Source organism: Melitaea cinxia, chromosome 16, assembly GCF_905220565.1.
Source record: "Melitaea cinxia chromosome 16, ilMelCinx1.1, whole genome shotgun sequence".
NCBI classification, from domain to species: Eukaryota; Metazoa; Arthropoda; class Insecta; order Lepidoptera; family Nymphalidae; genus Melitaea; species Melitaea cinxia.
Genome location: NC_059409.1, coordinates 13,512,957 through 13,534,407, shown reverse-complemented (window position 1 = coordinate 13,534,407; position 21,451 = coordinate 13,512,957). Strand labels below are relative to the sequence as shown.

The following is a 21,451-nucleotide window of genomic DNA, read 5'->3' as shown; positions in this document are numbered from 1 at the left end:
GTATTGTTCAATTCGCAGAGTTATATTAATAAATTTTCTAAAATAAAATTAGCTTTAGCTACTCTTTATTACATCAGCTATCTGCCAATGAAAGTCCCGTGAAAATCGGTCCAGCCGTTTCAGAGATTAGCCGGAACAAACAGACAGACAGACAAATATTGTGAAAAATGTTATTTTGGTATATGTACCGTGTATACATCCATATGCATTTAGTAAAACACTTCTACTAGAATAGAACAGAATAGAATGGACGGATAGATGGACGAATAGATGGAATGGATAACGACAAAAACCCTCATCATTACAGCCTATACAGTCCACTGCTGGACATAGCCCTCCACAAGTTTACGCCAAAAATTACGTGAACTCATGTGTTTTGCCCATAGTCACCACGCTGGGCAGGCGGGTTGGTGACCGCAGTACTGGCTTTGTCGCACCGAAGACGCTGCTGCCCGTCTTCGGCCTGTGTATTTCAAAGCCAGCAGTTGGATGGTTATCCCGCCATCGGTCGGCTTCTTAAGTTCCAAGATGGTTGTGGAACCTTGTTATCCCTTAGTCGCCTCTTACGACACCCACGGGAAGAGAGGGAGTGGCTATATTCTTTAGTACCGTAGCCACACAGTACCCTCACGTGCCCCTTATATATTTTTCGAAAACTCGATTAGAAAATCTAATATAAAAATAAATATATTTAATACAATAGTACTTAAAAACATATATACATAGATATATGTATATATAGACTTAAAAACCTTTTCCATATATTCTTCCTCATATTTCTTTAATATAATTTAAATATGTAAAAATATATTAAAACAAAAGACAATCTTTTCATTAACACTTAATATTTTAATGATACTTAAAAACAATTAAAATTTTAGTATAGCAAATAAAAATTAGAATACAAGGAATAAACGAACGATTTTTAATTATTTAGTTGAGCCCAGGAAAAGTAGTACATATACATAAAAAATTAAATTCTTAAGAAAAGACAAAAAAATTATTTAGCTCGAAAGTCAATTATTTAGCTCGAATGGTTTAGATATAATTTTTATCTCTTTGGGATGAAGTGCATTTTATCAAATAAGATAAACATGTACATCAAGGCAAATCAACCACTCATTCAATGAGACTTTACAGTAGTATAACTGCAGTTTGTGTCCCCGATTCACGGACTAACAGTTCATTGACATCTAAGAATATTTTTTTTAATAATTTCAGTTTTCCTCGTAATTTTCCATTTATTTCCGTTATGTATACGTGTAACTACGCTGTGTGGCTACGGCACTAAAGAATTTAGCCACCCCCTCTCTTCCCGTGGGTGTCGTAAGAGGCGACTAAGGGATAACAAGGTTCCACTACCACCTTGGAACTTAAGAAGCCGACCGATGGCGGGATAACCATCTAACCGCTGGCTTTGAAATACACAGGCCGAAGACGGGCAGCAGCGTCTCAGGTGCGACAAAGCCAGCTCTGCGGTCACCAACCCGCCTGCCCAGCGTGGTGACTATGGGCAACACACACGAGTTCACGCATTTTTGGCGCGAATTTGTTGAGGCCTATGTCCAGCAGTCGACTGTATAGGCTGTAATGATGATACGTGTAACGTTCTGTGATAAATTTTACCGAATTTTTCAATTGAATTATTTTACACCTGATATTCATACACGTCTACTGGTCGCTGTATAAAATGGTACGTTTAAACTCTAGTTGTGATATTTTAATTACAACTGAAATTCTCTTCTTTCTAAATAAAAAAGTTGAATTTGTATTGTTAAGTTAAGGTTGGTTTGTATCTTCACTTCAGTTTAGAGAAAAATAATATGTGTATGATTGTCATTTTGCATTAATAGGTTACTTGTCGACGAAATTCTTGTTACAACAATTAAACTATAATAACTATGCTAATATATTTTTGTCTTGTTTTAGAAATTTCATTTTTTTATTTTCTCATACGAAACAAAAATGTCTCGGTATCTACATCATTTTATAATTATTTTTTCAATTTATATTAATAGTACTATTAACTCCTAAGTTACCCCTTACATCTGTGTATACATACTATGTTAATCCTTCACGACAAAACCCCCCACGTGCCCCATATATATTTTTCGATGTCTCAAAACAATATACAATCATTCATGTGATAATTTTATGATAATCACTCAATTTATTGTCGAAAATATCAAACTAATGTGATAACAAATTGTCACTTGAAAAATAATACCTCGTACCAAAATAAAGTATATAAGATTGACAGCTTAAAGATTATGAAGAAATTAGTAAAAGAGCTAACAGTCTAGATAAATTGAACAAACAATTGACAAATTGACGACTTCTGAATTTTGTTTATGATAATATTTTAGCCTTAAAAAGAAGGACGACACAGACATACTCCTATATCACAAACATTAATTTACTAAAATTTAACGTCAATTGCAATGCAGTCGACTTTCATGCTTTCATGCAAGAAAAGATCATGTGCATTATCAACATACAACTTACTATAATTATTAGAAATATTTAAATTATAACATTATAAGCTATTTACTTACATTATAAGCTATTTTCTGTCAAAGTCTACAGTCTTTGTTTACGCCAATGAAATCTAAATCTTGGTAAAATCTCGTTATCTTATTGATCTCACAATAACATCAATACTAGTATGAACTCATTCTTTTGATAATTTTATCATTATCGTCCATGTTATTGAAATTATCGTCAAATGTGATGACAAATTGAAGTTTGAACAATAAAAGTGTCCTTGTTACACTCAAAAACATATAAGATTGACAGCTGTACGATTTAATTTTTATTTTAATATAATTATTATATATATTATAATTATTTTGTTTTAATGTTATATATTTTATCATATTATATATTGTATCGTATTATGTCATTGCGTCTTCGGTGCGACAAAGCCAGCCCTGCGGTCACCAACCCGCCTGCCCAGCGTGGTGACTATGGTCAAAACACATGAGTTCACCTTTTTGTCACGAACTTGTGGATGCCTATGTCCAGCAGTGGACTGTATCAGGCTGAAGTGATTGTATCATTATTCAAAAAACCGACTAAATTAAGGATACAAAGGAAACGATAGAAAATTGGAAGGTAGGCAGATGACGAAAACACAACTGTAAGTACGTTTATAGCAAAAAATATTGACAGACATTTGATAAATGATCTCCAGGTGAACTAGCTGTAACAGTAGAAGTCGGTGCGGAATATATTTTTTTTAATATTAATCTAAGACTAGAACCGTTGCAAAAAGAAATTAAACTTTTTTTAACAAAATTAAAAAAAATAAAATAAAGCAAACGGAAATTTTGACAGTAAATTTCGATTTTTCAATACAATTTAAGTGACATAATCCGTGGAACATACCAAATACCTCTTTTTCTATGTAGGTTTGGGGTTAAAGTCATATTCACATCAGTGATAGGATTTGTTACGGGACACACGGCTTGTAACTTGTAACGAGAAATACTCAATCAATTACCACTTACCATCAATACCAATTACCATATCTTTTGATCGTCATTTGGAAAATTAGCAACAACAAACATAATATACGAGTATATATAAATAAATCATAGTTTCTTTACACTATATATGTGGTTAATAAGCTTATGGCCTGCCTACCGGATAGTACCTATGAACTGCTGCAAGACCAGGATATTGGCAAGCGCGTCACTATCCTAACTATCCATCTTTCTCCCGAAGCTCTGGCCCTCTCTCATTATAGGACCACAACACTACTTTAAAGCTCTATTATTTGGATATGATCTTTTGTGAGGTCAAGGTACTTTCCCAGTCAGTGTGCTCCAAAATCGCAGTGCTAGTGGCATAAAATTATAAACACAAATAACCATTTCAAGCAGGAATCGAACCCACGAAAATAGCGTAACATAGGGGTCAGAACATCCGTCTCGGAATTTTATAATTACAAGGAAAAAATTTGAACATATTCATAAAATAATAAAATCAGTTTTAGTCGCAAAGTCTAAATTAAATAAACATTAATTGTTATACGAAGAAAGCTTAGTTAGATAAAACGTTTTAAAGTTGTATTTTAATGGGATTTTCACTTTATCTTATCGTGTATGAACAATGTGATAAAATTGTATATCAACTGAACTTTTTGTTTAAGGGCATTTTACAAACTAATTTATGAAAAGAGAGAAAAGTGGGTATTTTGTAATTACTACGAACGTAATAGCGATGCAATATTTATTACTAGCAATACCTGTGCGAATAATTCGCACAAAATAAGTAAAAAAATTACCGACCGTCCATCATGTTAACGTTGTTTCAAAATTTAAGCCGTCATATTTATAATTTTAATAATTAATTAATTTACAAAAACAAAAGCAATTTTTTTGTTGTACATACCGGTAGAGTAAGCAATTATCTATAAATTGATATATAATTTATGTAGAGTAACTGTGAGGTTTTTTTCTAAAAAGGGAGGCAAACATTTAAACCTTAGCCTATTAACATATATGATACTCTGTCATCGATATCTTAATATCTATAATTATAATATTCGCTAATCTAGTAAAAGGTTATTCTTTCGGAATAAAATGCTACCATTTGTTATTTTATTTACACTAAACAAATTATAGTAATTTTTCTTATGAAGTACCTAATAAAGTACCAAACACAAAATACTTTTTAACCGACTTCCAAAAAAGGAGGAGGTTCTCAATTCGACTGTATTTTTTTTTTTTTTTTTTTTATGTATGTTACATCAGAACTTTTGCCCGTGTGGACCGATTTTGACAAATTTTGTTTTAATCGAAAGGTGGTGTGTGCCAATTGGTCCCATTTAAATTTATTTGAGATCTAACAACTACTTTTCGAGTTATATCTAATAATATGTTTTTACTTGACGCTTTTTTCGTCGACCTACGTTGTATTATATCGCATAACTTTCTACTGGATATACCGATTTTGATAATTCTTTTTTTGTTGGAAAGGGGATATCCCTAGTTTGGTACCGTGATAAGGAAACTAGGATCTGATGATGGGATCCCAGAGGAATCGAGGGAAACTCTCGAAAATCCGTAATAACTTTTTACTGGGTGTACCGATTTTGATAATTTTTAATTTAATCGAAAGCTGATAACTACTTTTTGAGTAATCTTTAATAACGCGTAGTTGCTTGACTATTTTTTCGTCGATCTACGTTGTATTACTTGTCGATGTAATTGAAGTCGGTTTTTTTCGTTTGCATGCAAACAATTATTAAAATTATTTACAGAATATTACACTGTGATGTACTGTAATGTGTATTTAACACATTTTTATAGTATAATTTATTAATTAGACACAAAATACATTTGATTATTCCTTACATTGGGACATATATCATTATTAAGCCTTAGTGTTTATAAGGTGAGTAATAAAACGAAATACAATAAATGACACACACAGAAACACACTGAATAGAAACGACATGCATTAACTACGTTGACGTCGGACAATTATTTAGTATATTGGATCCTAAACAGTAGGTAGATATATTTACGAAAACGATATTTAACAAAACATGGCACAAATCATGTTAACATAACGCTACAAAGTACAAAATTTGTTTTTCCTAATTTATGTGTCACTTTGATTAATCTGAAGTCACACTAAACAACTACGGGAACTCCAGAGTTATACTTGAATAGCTCTGCATCCAATAATGATTATAGTTGCACCATAAAATAATCGACATATCGATAGACGGATTTTTCAAATATGTGCGACAAAATGTACAGAGCTTAAGGAAGTAATCGCACACGCATTACGTCAAGAGATGTTAAACTTACTTAGAAAATTCGCTATCACAAAAATGTAACGTAACACCTAGGCAGCCGCTATCAGGCGCAGAATCCTTTTAATCTTCTGTCATAAGTGGAAATCTTTCGCTCGTACGCGTTAGTATTATCGTTGCGTTAGTTGTATTCACCTATACATGTATAATGCTGGCAATAACCTTACATATTATCCTTTACGACAAGCTAATGCGAGTAGTCGCCAGTCAAACATTTAGAGCTGTACGTATAAAAAAAGGACGTGTTCGCGGCCGGCACGCGATTTGTAGGCGCGCGCGCCGGAAAAATCATTCGATCGCATCGACTGCTCGGGTCGAACGTCGTCCAATCGGAAAGTGTGATCGTTATGACTTTTTTTTAATTTCACCAATCGAACGATCCGTTTTTAAAACACGATACAAAGTGGCTGTGAATTAAAAAATCATGAAAAACGCTTCAGGATATAGTGTTAAATGACTTATTTGAACATCGAAATGTTCGCCATCGTTACAAGTCGTTCACGGACAATCTGAAGACGTTATAAAAAATGTCAAGAAACGTTTTATTATTCAAAAAGACAATATGGACATTTGAAATGCTGTGATTTGTACTTTAAATATATCCTAATAAGTGTATATTTTTGCGCGTCAACTCGAATTAATTTAAATATTTGACGAAGAGGAGACATTTAAAAAACCTAGTCAAGATGATGTCCAAAAAGCAATTGGCTTGCATGCTGGCACTCCATATCGTGTACTTATTAGTAGGTGCCAGTATATTTTATCACATCGAGAGCCCCCTGGAACTGGCTCAGAGAGCCGAAGAAAAACTCGAAAGACTAGAAATCCAAAGTAAGTCCATTACCATTGACACCTATCACATAGGAAACATGACCTTAAAACTGCTTAAGAAATTATATCATATCCTTCTTTTTAGTCTTCATTTGTCAAAGTTTTAATACTTTATTATTACGAAATTTGTCTTTATATGTAATACGAGATTCAATGTTATTATACCAATTAAAATTTTATTAGAATGTAGGATTTTAAATTAATTCCTATTAATCAATGACTTAATGTCAACAACATTAATTTAAATAGCCCAGAAGATACATGCGTACGTTTGTATCATACACTTTAGTTGGTAGTATAACCTTGCGATAAGTGAATAAACGCATTTTACAATAGTGTGGACACTTCACTAGTGTTTTTACGGTTATCGATCCACTTAAAGGATTGCCGTAGTGATGTAACTCGAGAGTGGAAAATGTAGCAACGAGAAAAAATAACCATTCATATCTAGAACATTTGAAAAGGTCTTGAGTTTAATAATAGGTTGGTCACGCAGATAACACATTTATTTGAAAAAAAGTAGGTATCCAGAGCAGTATATGCTAATGTTAAAGTCGCTGATATCAAAATTATTAACGCGAATAAAGCCCCCAGGGACGTCTGACTTTTAAAATATATTATAAATAATAAAATAAAAACTATTTATGCGTTGCAAATTGATAAAGTTTATTTTGTAGTATCGTTGGAATACTTATATTTAGAAATGAATAAAGATATTCTTTGTTTGCGTTCTTTAGAACTAAATGAATAGAAATTACTTTTAAATCAGATAAGTTCTTAAAATCTTATCCCTAGTTTCAAGAACGCATACGTATTTGTAATTGCAAAAAATAATAAATGAAAACAAATAAATAAACAAGCTGTCATTTTTTTATCCGTTGTGAAGAAATTCTTATGAGAAATAAGTCAAGAATACCGCGTTCCTACACGAAAGTGTTCTGTACCATTATGGATATAAATAATACACTATTTGACATACAATATTTGATAAATAACTTACTTACTTTACTTTAACTGAGGTAGGGCACAGCAGGAATTTCCTGCTCAAAATATGGAGCAGCCCGACTGGGGCTACCTTGACCGTACAGAAGATCACAGCTAAATAATACTGTTTTCAAGCAGTATTGTGTTCCTGTTGGATGAGTAAGGTGACCAGAGCTCCTGGGGGGATTGGGGATTGGGTCGGCAACGCGCTTGCGATGCTTCTGGTTTTGCAGGTGTCTATAAGCTACGGTAATCGCTTACCATCAGGTGAGCCGTACGCTTGTTTGCTGACCTAGTGACATAAAAAAAAAATAATAAATTTCAAAATACGTTTTAGCGCTTGGGGTATTAATTTTTTTTATTACCAATATAGAAATATATTTTCTATGTTAATTTCACGTATCTATGATTTGTTTCATTAGTTTTTGATAAGGTTATAGACATGTTACTGACAAGAAGTTTTAAAAACATACAATGCGAAACGAAATATCTGACTGATAAGGTTTAGTTTGATTTTGGATTAGAAAATACATCATATAGTTTCAACAGTTGGATACCGTTTTACGTCAAATAGCAATTGATTAGACAGGCCCTTTGCAATAGGATTGCGTTAACACTGACTTGTTGACTATGGAACCCTAAAAACTGTAATCCTTATTTAGTAATCAAAGAATCATTTGAATAACAAATAATTAAGTATTCAACTTCCTGATATGAACGTGATTGGGAAATGGTATCTTATTATTTTCTCAATGGTTAAACGATTAAATGAAAAAAAATCTATATTGATACGAAAAGTATTTTTTATTTTTATTTTTTTTTTAAACTTAACGAAAAAATTTGTGTACTTAAAAATCGACAGAATCTATAACCACAAGATCGATTTCAATTCTTACTTTTAAATGTCATTAATATATTTATTTTAAAAATACGTAAAAACTGCACCATACGATTGTCTGACTATTTTAACGGTAGCCGTAAATGTCGTAGTGTTAAACTTTTTTTTAGGTACATCGAAAACAATATGCATTAAACGTGTTGATATAAAAAAGCATTAATATAGCCCCTCTATTCTTTTACTTTTCAAATAAAAATGGATCACAATAGTGATTACAAATTGTTTATTATAAATTCTTTTTCTTGTACATAAAAAAATAAAAATAAAAATAAAAAAAAATATTAACAATTTTTTTATTTTTTATGCAAGAACAAGTAGGTATTATATTGTTTCAATGGCAATAATTTTATCTTTCTTAAAATGGTACAAAACAAAGAATAGTGTACATTAAGTATATTTATATCAAGAAATAATTAAAATGTTTTAATAATTAAAATTTTAAATAATTTTCATTCGTTATTTCTGCTTTACTTTCCACTCTTGATTTAGATTTAATATAATCACTTTGGTGAAATTTAATCTAATAAATGACGCCATAGTACCTATTAAGTATTCTCTACATCAATATATTTTATTACTTATATAATGATAAATATACTATATTTAATATTAATTTATTCTATTTAATTATATATAATTTTTTTTAATAAATCAAGATTTAGTAGTATAAGATTACCATATAAAACAAAAGAAAAAACTAAACTTCATAAATACTTTTCAATATTGCAAAAGATGGATATTTGTATTTGAATCAATATTTCTTTCCTGTTTCGATGTCTGTTCTTATAGGCCTCCCCACCGTGCCTCGGAGAGCACGTTAAGCCGTCGGAACCAATAGCGATCGTCACTAATAGTAGAAACATATCCGCCAACTCACAGTGGTGCAGCGTGGTGGATTAAGCTCCAATCCTTCTCCTACATGGAGAAAAAAGCTTATGCCCAGCAGTAGGATGTTAGAGGCTGATTTGTCATGATGCGACATGCCGCAACATGACATGAACTAACACGTCAACGCAGATACAACGTAGATCATCTATTAGTAGAAAATACTTGATATTACCGCCTTACGTCGCGTACTGTATTCCTATCTCTCGCCTATTAAGAATATTGGCTATCAATATAGCTTACAATCTCAACCACACTGATCATTCTCCTTCGTGTCTTTTCTATCCCACGTGACATTGGCGAAATCGACAGTGCCCCCTGGCACAACTGAAAGTCATTAAGCCCAAGAATAATAATAATAATATTGGCTATCTTTATCTCAATAAATGATTGACACTTATCAAAATATTCTATTTTTGTACAAAAAAAAAAAAAACAAAATTCTTACTCAATTAATAGTGAGTTTGCCTCAAAATGTTTAATTGCATCTATTTTTTATGTTATTATTACACAAAATATCGTCTCAGGTCTCTGGTATCACTCACTGTCCTTTAAAAGCTCAAGGTGTCAATTTAAAATATAATTAGCTACAAAATTATCAGTGCAACAGTGTTTAGCATCTGAATTATACTCTACGCTCATGATTAACAATTAAAACTTTAAATTGTATTAAAATAAAATTTCTCGTAATATAAACATTACATAAAATGTAAAATTTACAAGATTAAATTATTCATTACTTATATAGTTACGTAAATAGCGTTAAAAAGATTAAATTGTAAATATTTTAGTACTAGTGTTTCCATTTCCTTAATCAGATAAACGAAAATATGGTATATCTTATAATACAATTACTTAGGATTGTTTATTTAATTCATGACTAATGAAATATAAAAGTAAATAGCGCTTGATATAAATTTCTTGTTGTCAGGTGACGTTTTATGAGTATGTCGTTTATCTAGTCTGTTTTGATAATTGTTTTGAAGTCTCGAAAAAATGTTTTAGGAGATCTTTTAACACCAAATAGTTGCCAATTCGTAATGTCATATATATCTATATATTTATACTACGTGAAGCAAAAACTTTGTACCCCTTTTTACGAAAGTCGCGCGAATGGAGGAGTATGAAATTTCGCACACTTATAGTTTATATAGAGGAGTGCATAATGCTAATATTTTTTTTTTATTATGCATAAAAGTACATTAAACCAATAAAAAAAAACATTACCCACACTACCATGTATTTGACACACTACTGCTATATATTAATATTGTTTATCTTTACTGAATGACAAACATAATCTATACAAATAAATAAAATTGGAGTGTCCGTTTGTAATATTAAAATAACCGCTTTTTACTAAATGCATATGGAGACACGGCACATATACCAAATTAACATTTTTCACAATTTTTGTCTGTCTGTGTGTCTGTTTGTTCCGGCTAATATCTGAAACGGTTGGACCGATTTTGACGGGACTTTCACTGGCAAATAGCTGATTGAATAAAGAGTAACTTAGTACCCTGAGTTTATTTTATTTTTAAGCCTAAGTTTATTTTATATATATTTATTTTTCTATTATTATAGAAATCTATTTATTTTATAACTCTGCGAACTGAATAATAATTTTTTTGTTACATTCCACACGGACGAAGTCGCATGCACAGTTAGTCATAGATAAAAATCGCCAATTAATTAAAATAACAACCCTACAGTTTAATTACTTCTGACTACTTTTCTTACTACTGAATTTTAACTTATACTCGTAGTTTATTTTGAAATGCTGCTAAGCGGGAAATAGTGCAAAAGACACTTGTATAAAAATTTCAACATCTTTGAATTTCCTATTGATAAAAAAATTGATAAAATTATATACAGTTTAAAATTGATAAATATTCGATTTAGTTTAATTACAATTTATATTGGAAATTCATATGTCTACGTATGCTATTAAGAAAATGTGTTTATAATATACAATCATTAAATGACAAGAATTTATAAGGGGATTATATTATAAGGGGAATATATATAACATAGGTCTAAAATTGAAAATTAAGTTCTATAGAACGTCAGCTATACATATTTTAAGGTATTCAATAATTTATATTAATAGTATTAAGTTATTTAAAAAATATATATATGTATGTAAAATCACATTCGAAAAGGCTTCCATAAATATAACATTAGAAGGTAATTAAGAAAAATTAACAAATATTACCTGAAGTGATTGTACATACAGGCCATACAGGTGTTTGCCGTGGTCTGGGTTTTGTGCAGTCCTTGTGGGTCTCCCCACCGTGCCTCGGAGAGCACGTTAAGCCTTCGGTCCCGGTTGTATCACGTACACCTGATAGCGATCGTTACTCACAGTAAGGAATATATCCGCCAACCCGCATTAGAGCAGCGTGGTGGATTAAGCTCTGATCCTTCTCGTACATGGGGAAAGAGGCCTATGCCCAGTAGTGGGATATTACAGGCTGAAGCGTAAGTGTAACCGATATGTATGCTGTATATGATCAGATCGATGACAGATTAAGAAATCCTTTTTTAAAATAACTTGAAAAAAGGGGAAGGTACTCAAATTCAACTGTATTTATGTGTGTTACCTCATAACATTTTATGGGGCGTATTTTTCGTTTTTGATGTTTCTTTTTTTAAATCGAAAGCAGATACTTGTCTTGTAGTTGGGACCACTAGATCAACACGTACTTTTTGAGCTATCCCTAACAATACGTGTTGATTGTAGTCGGTTTGTTTTTCGTTTACGAACAAACACAATCAAAATAAACCATTTGATATCCTAATATTGTAAATAAATTATATCATTGTGACACACTGTAGCTTCAGGGGAAAAATGTCAATAGTGTTTTGTGTGTAATATAATAATAAATAATAAAAATTTAAATTGAGAACATTCAGTACATTGCGATTTCAACGCATTGAGAGTTTTTTACTCGAAGCGAATACATTCTTTCTAAATATCATTTTAATAGTTTTTTTTTTTTCATTTCAATTTAGGGGTTTTTTCCCGTAAGACTGAAAATGTCATTCTCATTATAGGTAACCACAATCGAAAAATCAACAATATACCGTTTATTTAAAAAAAACTAAGACTAAAAAAGTATGACGTAAAAATTTGATTCGGAGTTCAAAATTGAGTAACTTTATAATGATTAATATTTTTTTATATACCTATTAGTGATTTTTTGTTTGTTTCTTTTCAAATTGTTATTTTATTTAATAAATTTTGCTATTACTCGTAAAAAGATGAATAATATTTTTTTTAATAATTAACAAGCTCTAAAATTTAGTCTGTAGTTGTATATAGATACGCACCGTGTATTACAGACAATTTCATATGTTACTAATATAATTATATACTTCACATTTTGTGTCTATACACTTATGTTAAAAACTCTCTACAATTATAAGTATATGCATGTGAGTATTGTTGATAAGTTCTTTTCACCCCATCACATGACATGCTTACAAATCTGTACCACAAAACAGTCCATTAGAACTAATATTAAATTTGATGTCACGATACTCACGTGACAGGAATATTTTTGAACAAAAAAGTAATTAAAAATAATTACAAGTTCCAAGCACGATGGATAATTATCGACAACGTATGCTAAAGCTAATGTCTCTAAATTTTATAAGACAAAGCAACGTGCAAATCTCCACAATTAAAAATAAATAGCAATTAGCTTGTTTTCAGTGACAATAAAATTTATGATCACGTGTGACGTGTTTGTATTTATAAAAATAAAATAATTGAATTGTTATTATATTTGATATTGTTTAATAGTTATAGAACTATAACGGCTTTAATTTTGAAACAACGTCAACCTGATTGAGGGTTGGTAAATTTTTTATTCATTTGGAGCGGATTATTCGCACGGGTATTGATAGTATATAAAAATTATAGCAAAAATTTTGTTTTGAGAATATTTAAAAAAGCAACGCGCTATTAAACAGTAGCAATAAATAAATACATAAGTATTTCAAGTGTTATAATCGTATGTAATTGAATAAACACTTGTAGGTTCTGCAGCTACTCTCGTACTTGATCAATATCAATTTATCAATGTTAAGAAATTAAAAAGAAAATAGTTCAATTAAATACACATCAAATATGACGTATTTACTAGTGACAACGGAAAATCGGTAAAGATAATTTTAGAAATATCCCAATCGAGACATTGACTTGATTATTTTTGTCTTATTTATACATTATTAAGGACCTCTTTGCATACCACTATTATCTTTTTTTTTTGTCGTAACCTAAGTACTAAATATGTCTTACGTACGTAACATTCTGTAAAATATACCTACATATATATAGAGACTTTGAACTGGTACAAATGAGGGAAGAGCCAGTTTGTATTTTTTATTTGTTTAATTATTTATTATTTTATTACATATTTTGAATTACATTAGAGAAGATAAGTAGAAATTCATGTTAAACAATAATACTGGACATAAATGTTTAATTTTATAACATTGTAAACACCTCAACGATTAGAGAAGGCTCGATAACCTTAAGTGTTCGAACATTTAATTATCAATTTATAAACACTGTCATTTATGTATATTAAATCTGACGTTTTTACATTTGATACTAGCTGACCCTACGAGGTTGTATTATCTGTGAACTATTATATGCGTCAAGTTAAAGTAATTGTAGGTTATCTTAAATTTTTCATATGTTAGCGTGACTTTCTTAAATTTTCATTCCATAAGAATAATACAAATAATTATAAAAAATAAAAAATAAATCGGCTGGAATTAGTCTAGCCGTTCTCGAGTTGAAAATTCGCCTCATGTTCTTCAATAAAGGAAAATTTCAATAAAGGAAAACCTACATAGAACAAATTCTGAGACGACTTATACATTATATCCGCCATTTCTTTGTGCAGCAAAGCAGTGGCTTTAAATCAAATATTTTTCCTAAAAAAAAAAACTGCTCAAATGTGGAGTTACAGACGGTTTTTTTTTTTTTTTTTTTTTGATTAATATAGTACTTAAAAAAAAACTAAACATTTTGGAAACGTAGACTTGACAGTATAAATAAATAATTTAACAACGTTGTCACCTATAGTAAAATTGATTTCAAATTAAACTAATTAGAAATTATGAAGTGTCTTTCTGCTAAAGGCATTTTATTTTATTTTATGGGAAATTCAAATCTTAACCCATACCAAATTAGTAAAAAAATAAATCAAATCAAATCCAGTTACATTACAGATCGTCAATTATTTATAAATTGTATTACGTTTTAAATCCTAAAAATTATTTATTAAAAAATGCTTTAAACTTTTAACCATAACACAAAAAGTACTCTTTACAACAATCTTAAACAGATCATATAGATATCGGCTGTGTTGACGTATTGGCGATGATACAATGGACGGATCAATTCTATGTGATATAACATTTAACTTTTTCCGTTTTACCTGTGAATAGTTTAAATACAGTTAACATTAAAACAATTTATTATTGAGGCTGGGAACAACTGAAAAACTGGTGGAATTTCTTTAACATTACAAAAGACAATAGCTAAATATGACAGCTCTCAAGAATTTTTTTGTTCTTGTGGTAAATACAGTGGCCACAGCTCCTAGGGTTTGTCAGACAAGGTCGACAACGTGTGTATATAATATATATATATATATATGTGTGTTATATTAATAGATAAATAAATAAGCTTTAACCATCCGCCTTGAATGTGTTGTTTACTAATAAGACGTATAGTTGATTCTCAAAAATAAAGTAAATATTCGCATTCGGAGGCCAAAATTGTGTATTCCGAGCCGGAAATTTCTAGCGTCCATTAACATTCTGTTAACGTCGTGGACGACATAAGGAAAACCAGGTACAGATGACATGTCGGAAGAAATAGACGTCCTCCCGTACTAAGTTCGCTGAATAATTGATTTACGCACGGGAAAATCATTTTTCCTCATTATTAAAAGATAATAATTTATCGTAATAGATATCCAATTGCGAAACACAAAGGAATAATGAGAAATATCTTTTCATTCTCTGCTTTCAACTTACCTATATTGTTCTATGATTTAATGCCAAACAGTTTTTCTTTATAATAAACTTTATCTGTAAATTTATCGGTGATGTTGTACTTTTAAAATTTGTAAAAAATAATGATTATAATTGTGTTTGCTCGCAAATGAAAAAAAAACCGACTTCGACATCGACAAATAATATAACGTACATGGGTATTCCGTAAAATGGTCAATTAGATAGGTATTTTTGGAAATAACTCAAAAAGTTTTCATCAGATCAAGATCATTTTTAAATGTAACTACGTGACAAGCATCAGCTTTTGCTCAAAAAAGAATTATCAAAATCGGTACAACCTGTAAAAGGTTATGAGGTAACAAAAATAAATAAAACACAGTCAAATTGAGAATCTCCTTTTTTAACCGACTTCCAAAAAAGTAGGAGGTTCTCAATTCGACTGTATTTTTTATTTTTATTTTTTTTTATGTATGTTATTTCAGAACATTTGACTGGGTGGACCGATTTCGACAAAAAAAATTTTTAATCGTAAGGTAGTGTGTGTCATTTGTTCCCATTTAATTTTATTTGAGATCTAACAACTAATTTTCCAGTTATATCTAATAACTAGCTGACCCGGCGAACTTCGTATCGCCTAACAGTCGATTCTTTCATTTTATTAATTTTTTTTTTAGAATTTTTCTCTCGGTAAGAACCATCCTCGTACTTCAAGGAATATTTTAAAAAAAGATTTAGCGAAATCGGTCCAACCGTTCTGGAGTTTTGCGCTTAGCAACACATTCAGCGACTCATTTTTATATTATAGATGTGTTTTTACTTGACTATTTCGTCGACCTACGTTGTACCTATTATACCGCATAACTTTTTATTGGGTGTACCGATATTGATGACTTTTAATTTAATCGAAAGCTGATGTTTATCATGTGTGACATTTAAATTTCATCGAGACCTGATAACAATCTTTAATAATCCGTATTTACTTGACTATTTTTTCGTGTACCTACGTTGTATTACTTGTCGATGTAATTGAAGTCGGTTTTTTTAGTTTGCAAGCAAACACAATTATTTTATAATCTCTAATTTTTGTAATCTCGCATCGCATAAAATCGTAGTTATAAGTTAACTTAGTGATTGTAAAGGTTTTGATTTAAATAAAAAAAAAAAAAAAAACGTATTATGAACAAAATTGTTTTTTTACTCGCAATACGTAATTGCACGCCGAGTGCGTGGATTACATATTGCTCCTAATAGGAGTTAAAAGCAATAACCAAAAAAAAAATTCTGTGTAAACTAAAGATTCTCTGATTTTTTGTATAAATAAAGCATGTCAAGTTGCTTCGTGATTCGTAAATTAGGTCTCTAATTAGAGTTGTAAGACTCGTCTACATAAAAATATTTTCCACTATAAAGTTATAAAAAACGGTAGTGTTGTTTTTCGAAAACTAATTACAATTATCAAGTATGCGTGAAAATAAAGAACATTTCAAAATCGTATTTCAAATAAAAGGATTTAAATGTCTACAATTACAGCAATAGAAGATATATTTTTTTCAGTTTACACCAGTAATCTAAGTATACTAATATTATAAGGAGAAAAATTTGTTTGTTTGTGTGTTTTTTTAAACGGACTAGTCTCAGACACTGTTGCTTCGAATTCAATAGTTCGTTTTGTATTGAATAGCCCATTTAGCGTCTAGTCTAGGCTATAATTTTATATATATATATGTGTATGCACTATTTTTTTGCTCAAATTAACATGTGTAAACCCGCAGGGCACAACTAGTTATAAATAATCACGTTAAATGAAAAAAATATAGCAAAATTAAGGGTTTTAAAATATCGAGTAACGAAAAATAGTAGTTACCACAAATACGGGTAAAACAGAAATTACACGTGAACACACATGACAAACATTTGTATTGGCCATACAGATGTTTACCGTGGTCAGGGTGTTTGTGCTGTTATTGTTTTTCCCACTCCCCACCGTGCCTCGGAGAACATGTAAAGACGTCGGTCCCAGTTGTTATCATGTACACCTGATAGCGATCGTTACTTATAGTAGGGAATATATCTGCCAACCCGCATTAGAGCAGCGTGGTAGATTAAGCTCTGATCCTTCTTTTACATGCGGAAAGAGGCCTATACCCAGCAATGGAATATTACAGGCTGAAGTAAAAAGCAAGCACACACAAAAACTATAATACATTACTAGTGAATTTCTATTTTCAATATTTGATAAATTTTTTGAGCATACTTGTTTCCTATCATTAATAAAATCCCCAGACTTACTCATGCACTTCCTTAGTGTATAATCCGTTAAGCCAATACCATCGGCATCGAAAAGGTTTTGTGTAATTTACTAATTTTCTATAATATATGTTAATATGAGAGGAATCACGCTCTAGCTAAATGGTAAATACATGACTGTAACTGAGAACGGTTAATAATGTTTATTTAAATTCAAAGTTAAATGACTTTGGAGCCTGGATTTGTTTAAACCTTCTAATATATTAATATAGTATCGAAGCATAGTTATTTGTTGTATATTTTCGTATCAAGATGCAGTGCAACTTTTGTTTTTGTTCGTTTTAAAAATTATTACTATCTCGGTAGTTTACGACCAACTATGATCGTAGTTTTTTTTGGAACTTAACAAGAAAAGGTTAATCATACAAAGTTAACTCTACATCGAAATAAAACTATACCTACTTTTCAAATGTAGGTAATTAACTATTCCTAATACTCGTAATATTAATAGAATACATTGAACTTTGTGGGTTTGTTCGTTTATTTTAAATATTATAATCTTAAAATTAACACAACTTTTTTTTTAAAGGCTTATAACTTTTTTTCTTCTCTTTAAGGCTCATAGAGCGAATAAGAGACATTAACCGTTGGTGAATCTTATAACAAAATCTATGTGATTTATTATTTGTAACTAAATGTATATAATTATTTCCTAATGTGTTAAAGACATCATTTATCTATGTTTATTAGTATAGATAAAGATGTCTTAAATGGCGCCTAAGAATATATCTACAAGATAAGAGTCACTTCAATCTGTAACTATGTCTGTATCTGTATTTACTCTTTATAAAACCTAAGTATCTTCAGCATGTAATATCTACGTTTATTTATGTATAATTTATACCTACCATGAACTATATAACTACAATATATAAGAAATGATACTACACATGGCATAATGTGGATAAATCACTACACCTGCCGCGATGCTCGGCGACGACGAGTCCTGGAAGGCGATGGTCTCCTTCCGCGAGACAGTAATGTCCCAGAAGGAGAATGACGAGCGGGTGAGAGAGAAGGCCGACGACGAGGCTTCCCTCCGCAGGCGACGTGTGGGTAGCAGGCGCTACTTAATGCGCCTCCAGTAACGCCCCTGTGCCCGTGTCGGGCCGGGATAGGACCCCGGTCCTGCTAGACACAACGTCGTCGGGACTGTTCAGAGGTGAGCCGGACAGTCCCCGTGGAGGAGAAGTCTGGCCTTTTCGCCGAGGCCAGCCTGTCGCTAGAGGGCTCCTGTTGCCTGCAGATCCGGAACCCTCCAATTAAAGCGGCTGAAGGCTCCCGCAGGGGTTTAGTCGGTAAATTGTACCCCCAAATGCTGAAACCGACATACGGGCTAGGACTGCCTACCCTAGCGTCCTGGATATCACCCGTAAATGGGTTCCCCTGCGATACCAAAATAAAAACTACATCTAGAATCTAGGTCCAAGATCATTATTCTCTCAGTGTTCTGTTTAATAATTTAATTGCATTCACTTCAGCCTTAATATCTCAATTCTGGGTATAGGCCTCTTTCCCCATGTAGGAGAAGGATCAGAGCTTAATCCACCACGCTGCTCTAATGCGGGTTGGCGTATATATTCCATACTATGACTAATGATCGTTACTCATAGTAGGGAATATATACATGTAGTAGTAAGTACATGATAACAACCGGGACCAACAGCTTAACGTGCGAACGGGGGTGACCCACAAGGAGTAACAATCAGACCGGAAATAAATATTTTTACAGACACAAATATCTACTCCGAGCGTAAATACAACCCGCGACGGTCTGTGTTTAGCCGCCGCCGACTCGGCACACGCACCATTACTCCAGAACGGTCGTTAATTCATATTGATTTATTTCATAATTAATAATAATAGAATATTACGTTTTTGCTAATAGTCGTAAAATCAAAGTATTGTCCATATAAATTGTTCTCCTTTTTTGTATTCATTTAAATTTCTGTCTTTTAAATTAATATTAAACACATAGGAACTTATGAAATCAACTAGTGCCAAACTGGTGACGGCTTTGGGCTTGCAGCTGCTGGCTTATTTTGTCTAGACGTGTCCTTTGGAGATATGTACGAAACAAACTATGAAATTACTAATGTCTCTGAAAGTACATGTTAAAGCAACAAGTTTGAATGGTCAACTATTATTTTCTACCATCAGTTATTTAAACAGACAGACAGATTTATTATTAATAAAGGGACAAGGGATATCCTAGAATTTATCGCAACATAGGAACACTGACATTACAATCACAAAGAATTAATTGAATGCATAAAGATTTTTCTACAAATAATTCGTGCATTTGTGTAGGTAATCCTGATCTTGACAGTGACTTCGACCTTCGGTCTATTGTTGTCTTCAACCTCATTGTAAATCGATTTATGTCAATCTGATGTTAATCACGACAATAGCATGCCGCTCCTCCTTTACAGGCGAACTATAAAAATGATTCAATAGAACCTCTTTAGTAGTACTAACCGCTAATTACTTCCCAAACCGCAGACAAAGCATTCTAAAGTCTCAAGATTGTCGAAATGTAGTAAGTTGTAATGTAAAAGACAATAGCAATTACTCAATCATTGTTGTAAAATGCAATCGTTGTGTAAAAACAGCTTCATCTATTAATGACGCTATGATCTAACTAAATGTCGAATAGAATATCAATGTAACTATTAGAAGAACAAATGTTATACTCGTAATGTAATAAATAGTGATCGATATTTTAGATCAAGTATAATTTTTTACAATAAATAAATTTTAAGTATATAAATTTTACATCAAAATGAGCGCTGAATAGGGTTGTCTGCTAAAAGTCTGGTCTAGATTACCGAATTAATATAGCCTGGCCAGGAATTTTCCAGACAACTTTTTTGCGATTTATCTTTAACATACTGAAGAAGATAATTATTTAATTTTTATCCATTAAGCAAATGAGTGTAGATCACGTCAAGTTTGTATCTAAGACTATACGTATTTAGTGGTACGATTCGGATATCTTGTACGTAATACCATTCCTTCCGTTTTATTATAACTATTATGAGTATATAATTAAGACTGCTTTGCGTATAGTGCATTATGTTATGTTGGATTTGCTATCATTATTATAGATCAAAAATCAAATTGATAAAGTAATTTTGACATTTAAAATTTTAAGCTTAAGCGTTTTAGTATTTTATTACCTTTAGATACTAGAACTTATGTATATTAAGAAAAGAATATATTCGAGAATGCTACCTAGTGGTATGAACCAAACCACAAGGAATATAGCCGGCTTTGGTTTACACAATTATCAGTTTCATTATGTAAATTATAAAATAAAAAGTGAACCGTGTTGTTATCGACTTCTAAAACTTATAATTCTCAGTTGATAATTGCGAGTTTTTGCTTCTTTTTTTTTTCTTGTATATTTTGTTGATGATGTTGTAGTGATAGTACCTACTTTTATTTTTCTTTAAGTATTTTATTATAAGTAATATTTATATCGTTTATTACTTTTCACTGTCATAAAGTCTTCCTTCGTATAATTCATGTGATAATGATAATTTTCTCATTGTTTTGCTTAGTTAAGGTTACTCCTGACTGTTTTTCTTTACTTTTTTAAACTTTTATTTAATTATTTTTTATATTTGTACTAAGATCTAAATTATTTGAATTTATTTTAGAAAATTTTCTATAAC

The 21,451-nt window shown here is 31.2% G+C and overlaps 1 protein-coding gene across 1 annotated transcript in view; it reads left to right on the top strand.

The window, feature by feature from the left end:
- Positions 1–6,461: 6,461 nt before the first annotated feature.
- The window catches only part of LOC123661165, a 28,757-nt gene continuing 13,767 nt past the window's right edge, over positions 6,462–21,451 (top strand). The window contains exon 1 of the mRNA XM_045596153.1: positions 6,462–6,658. Coding sequence (XP_045452109.1) covers positions 6,514–6,658 — 145 coding nt within the window. The 5' untranslated portion in view covers positions 6,462–6,513. The remainder of the gene's footprint in view (positions 6,659–21,451) is intronic.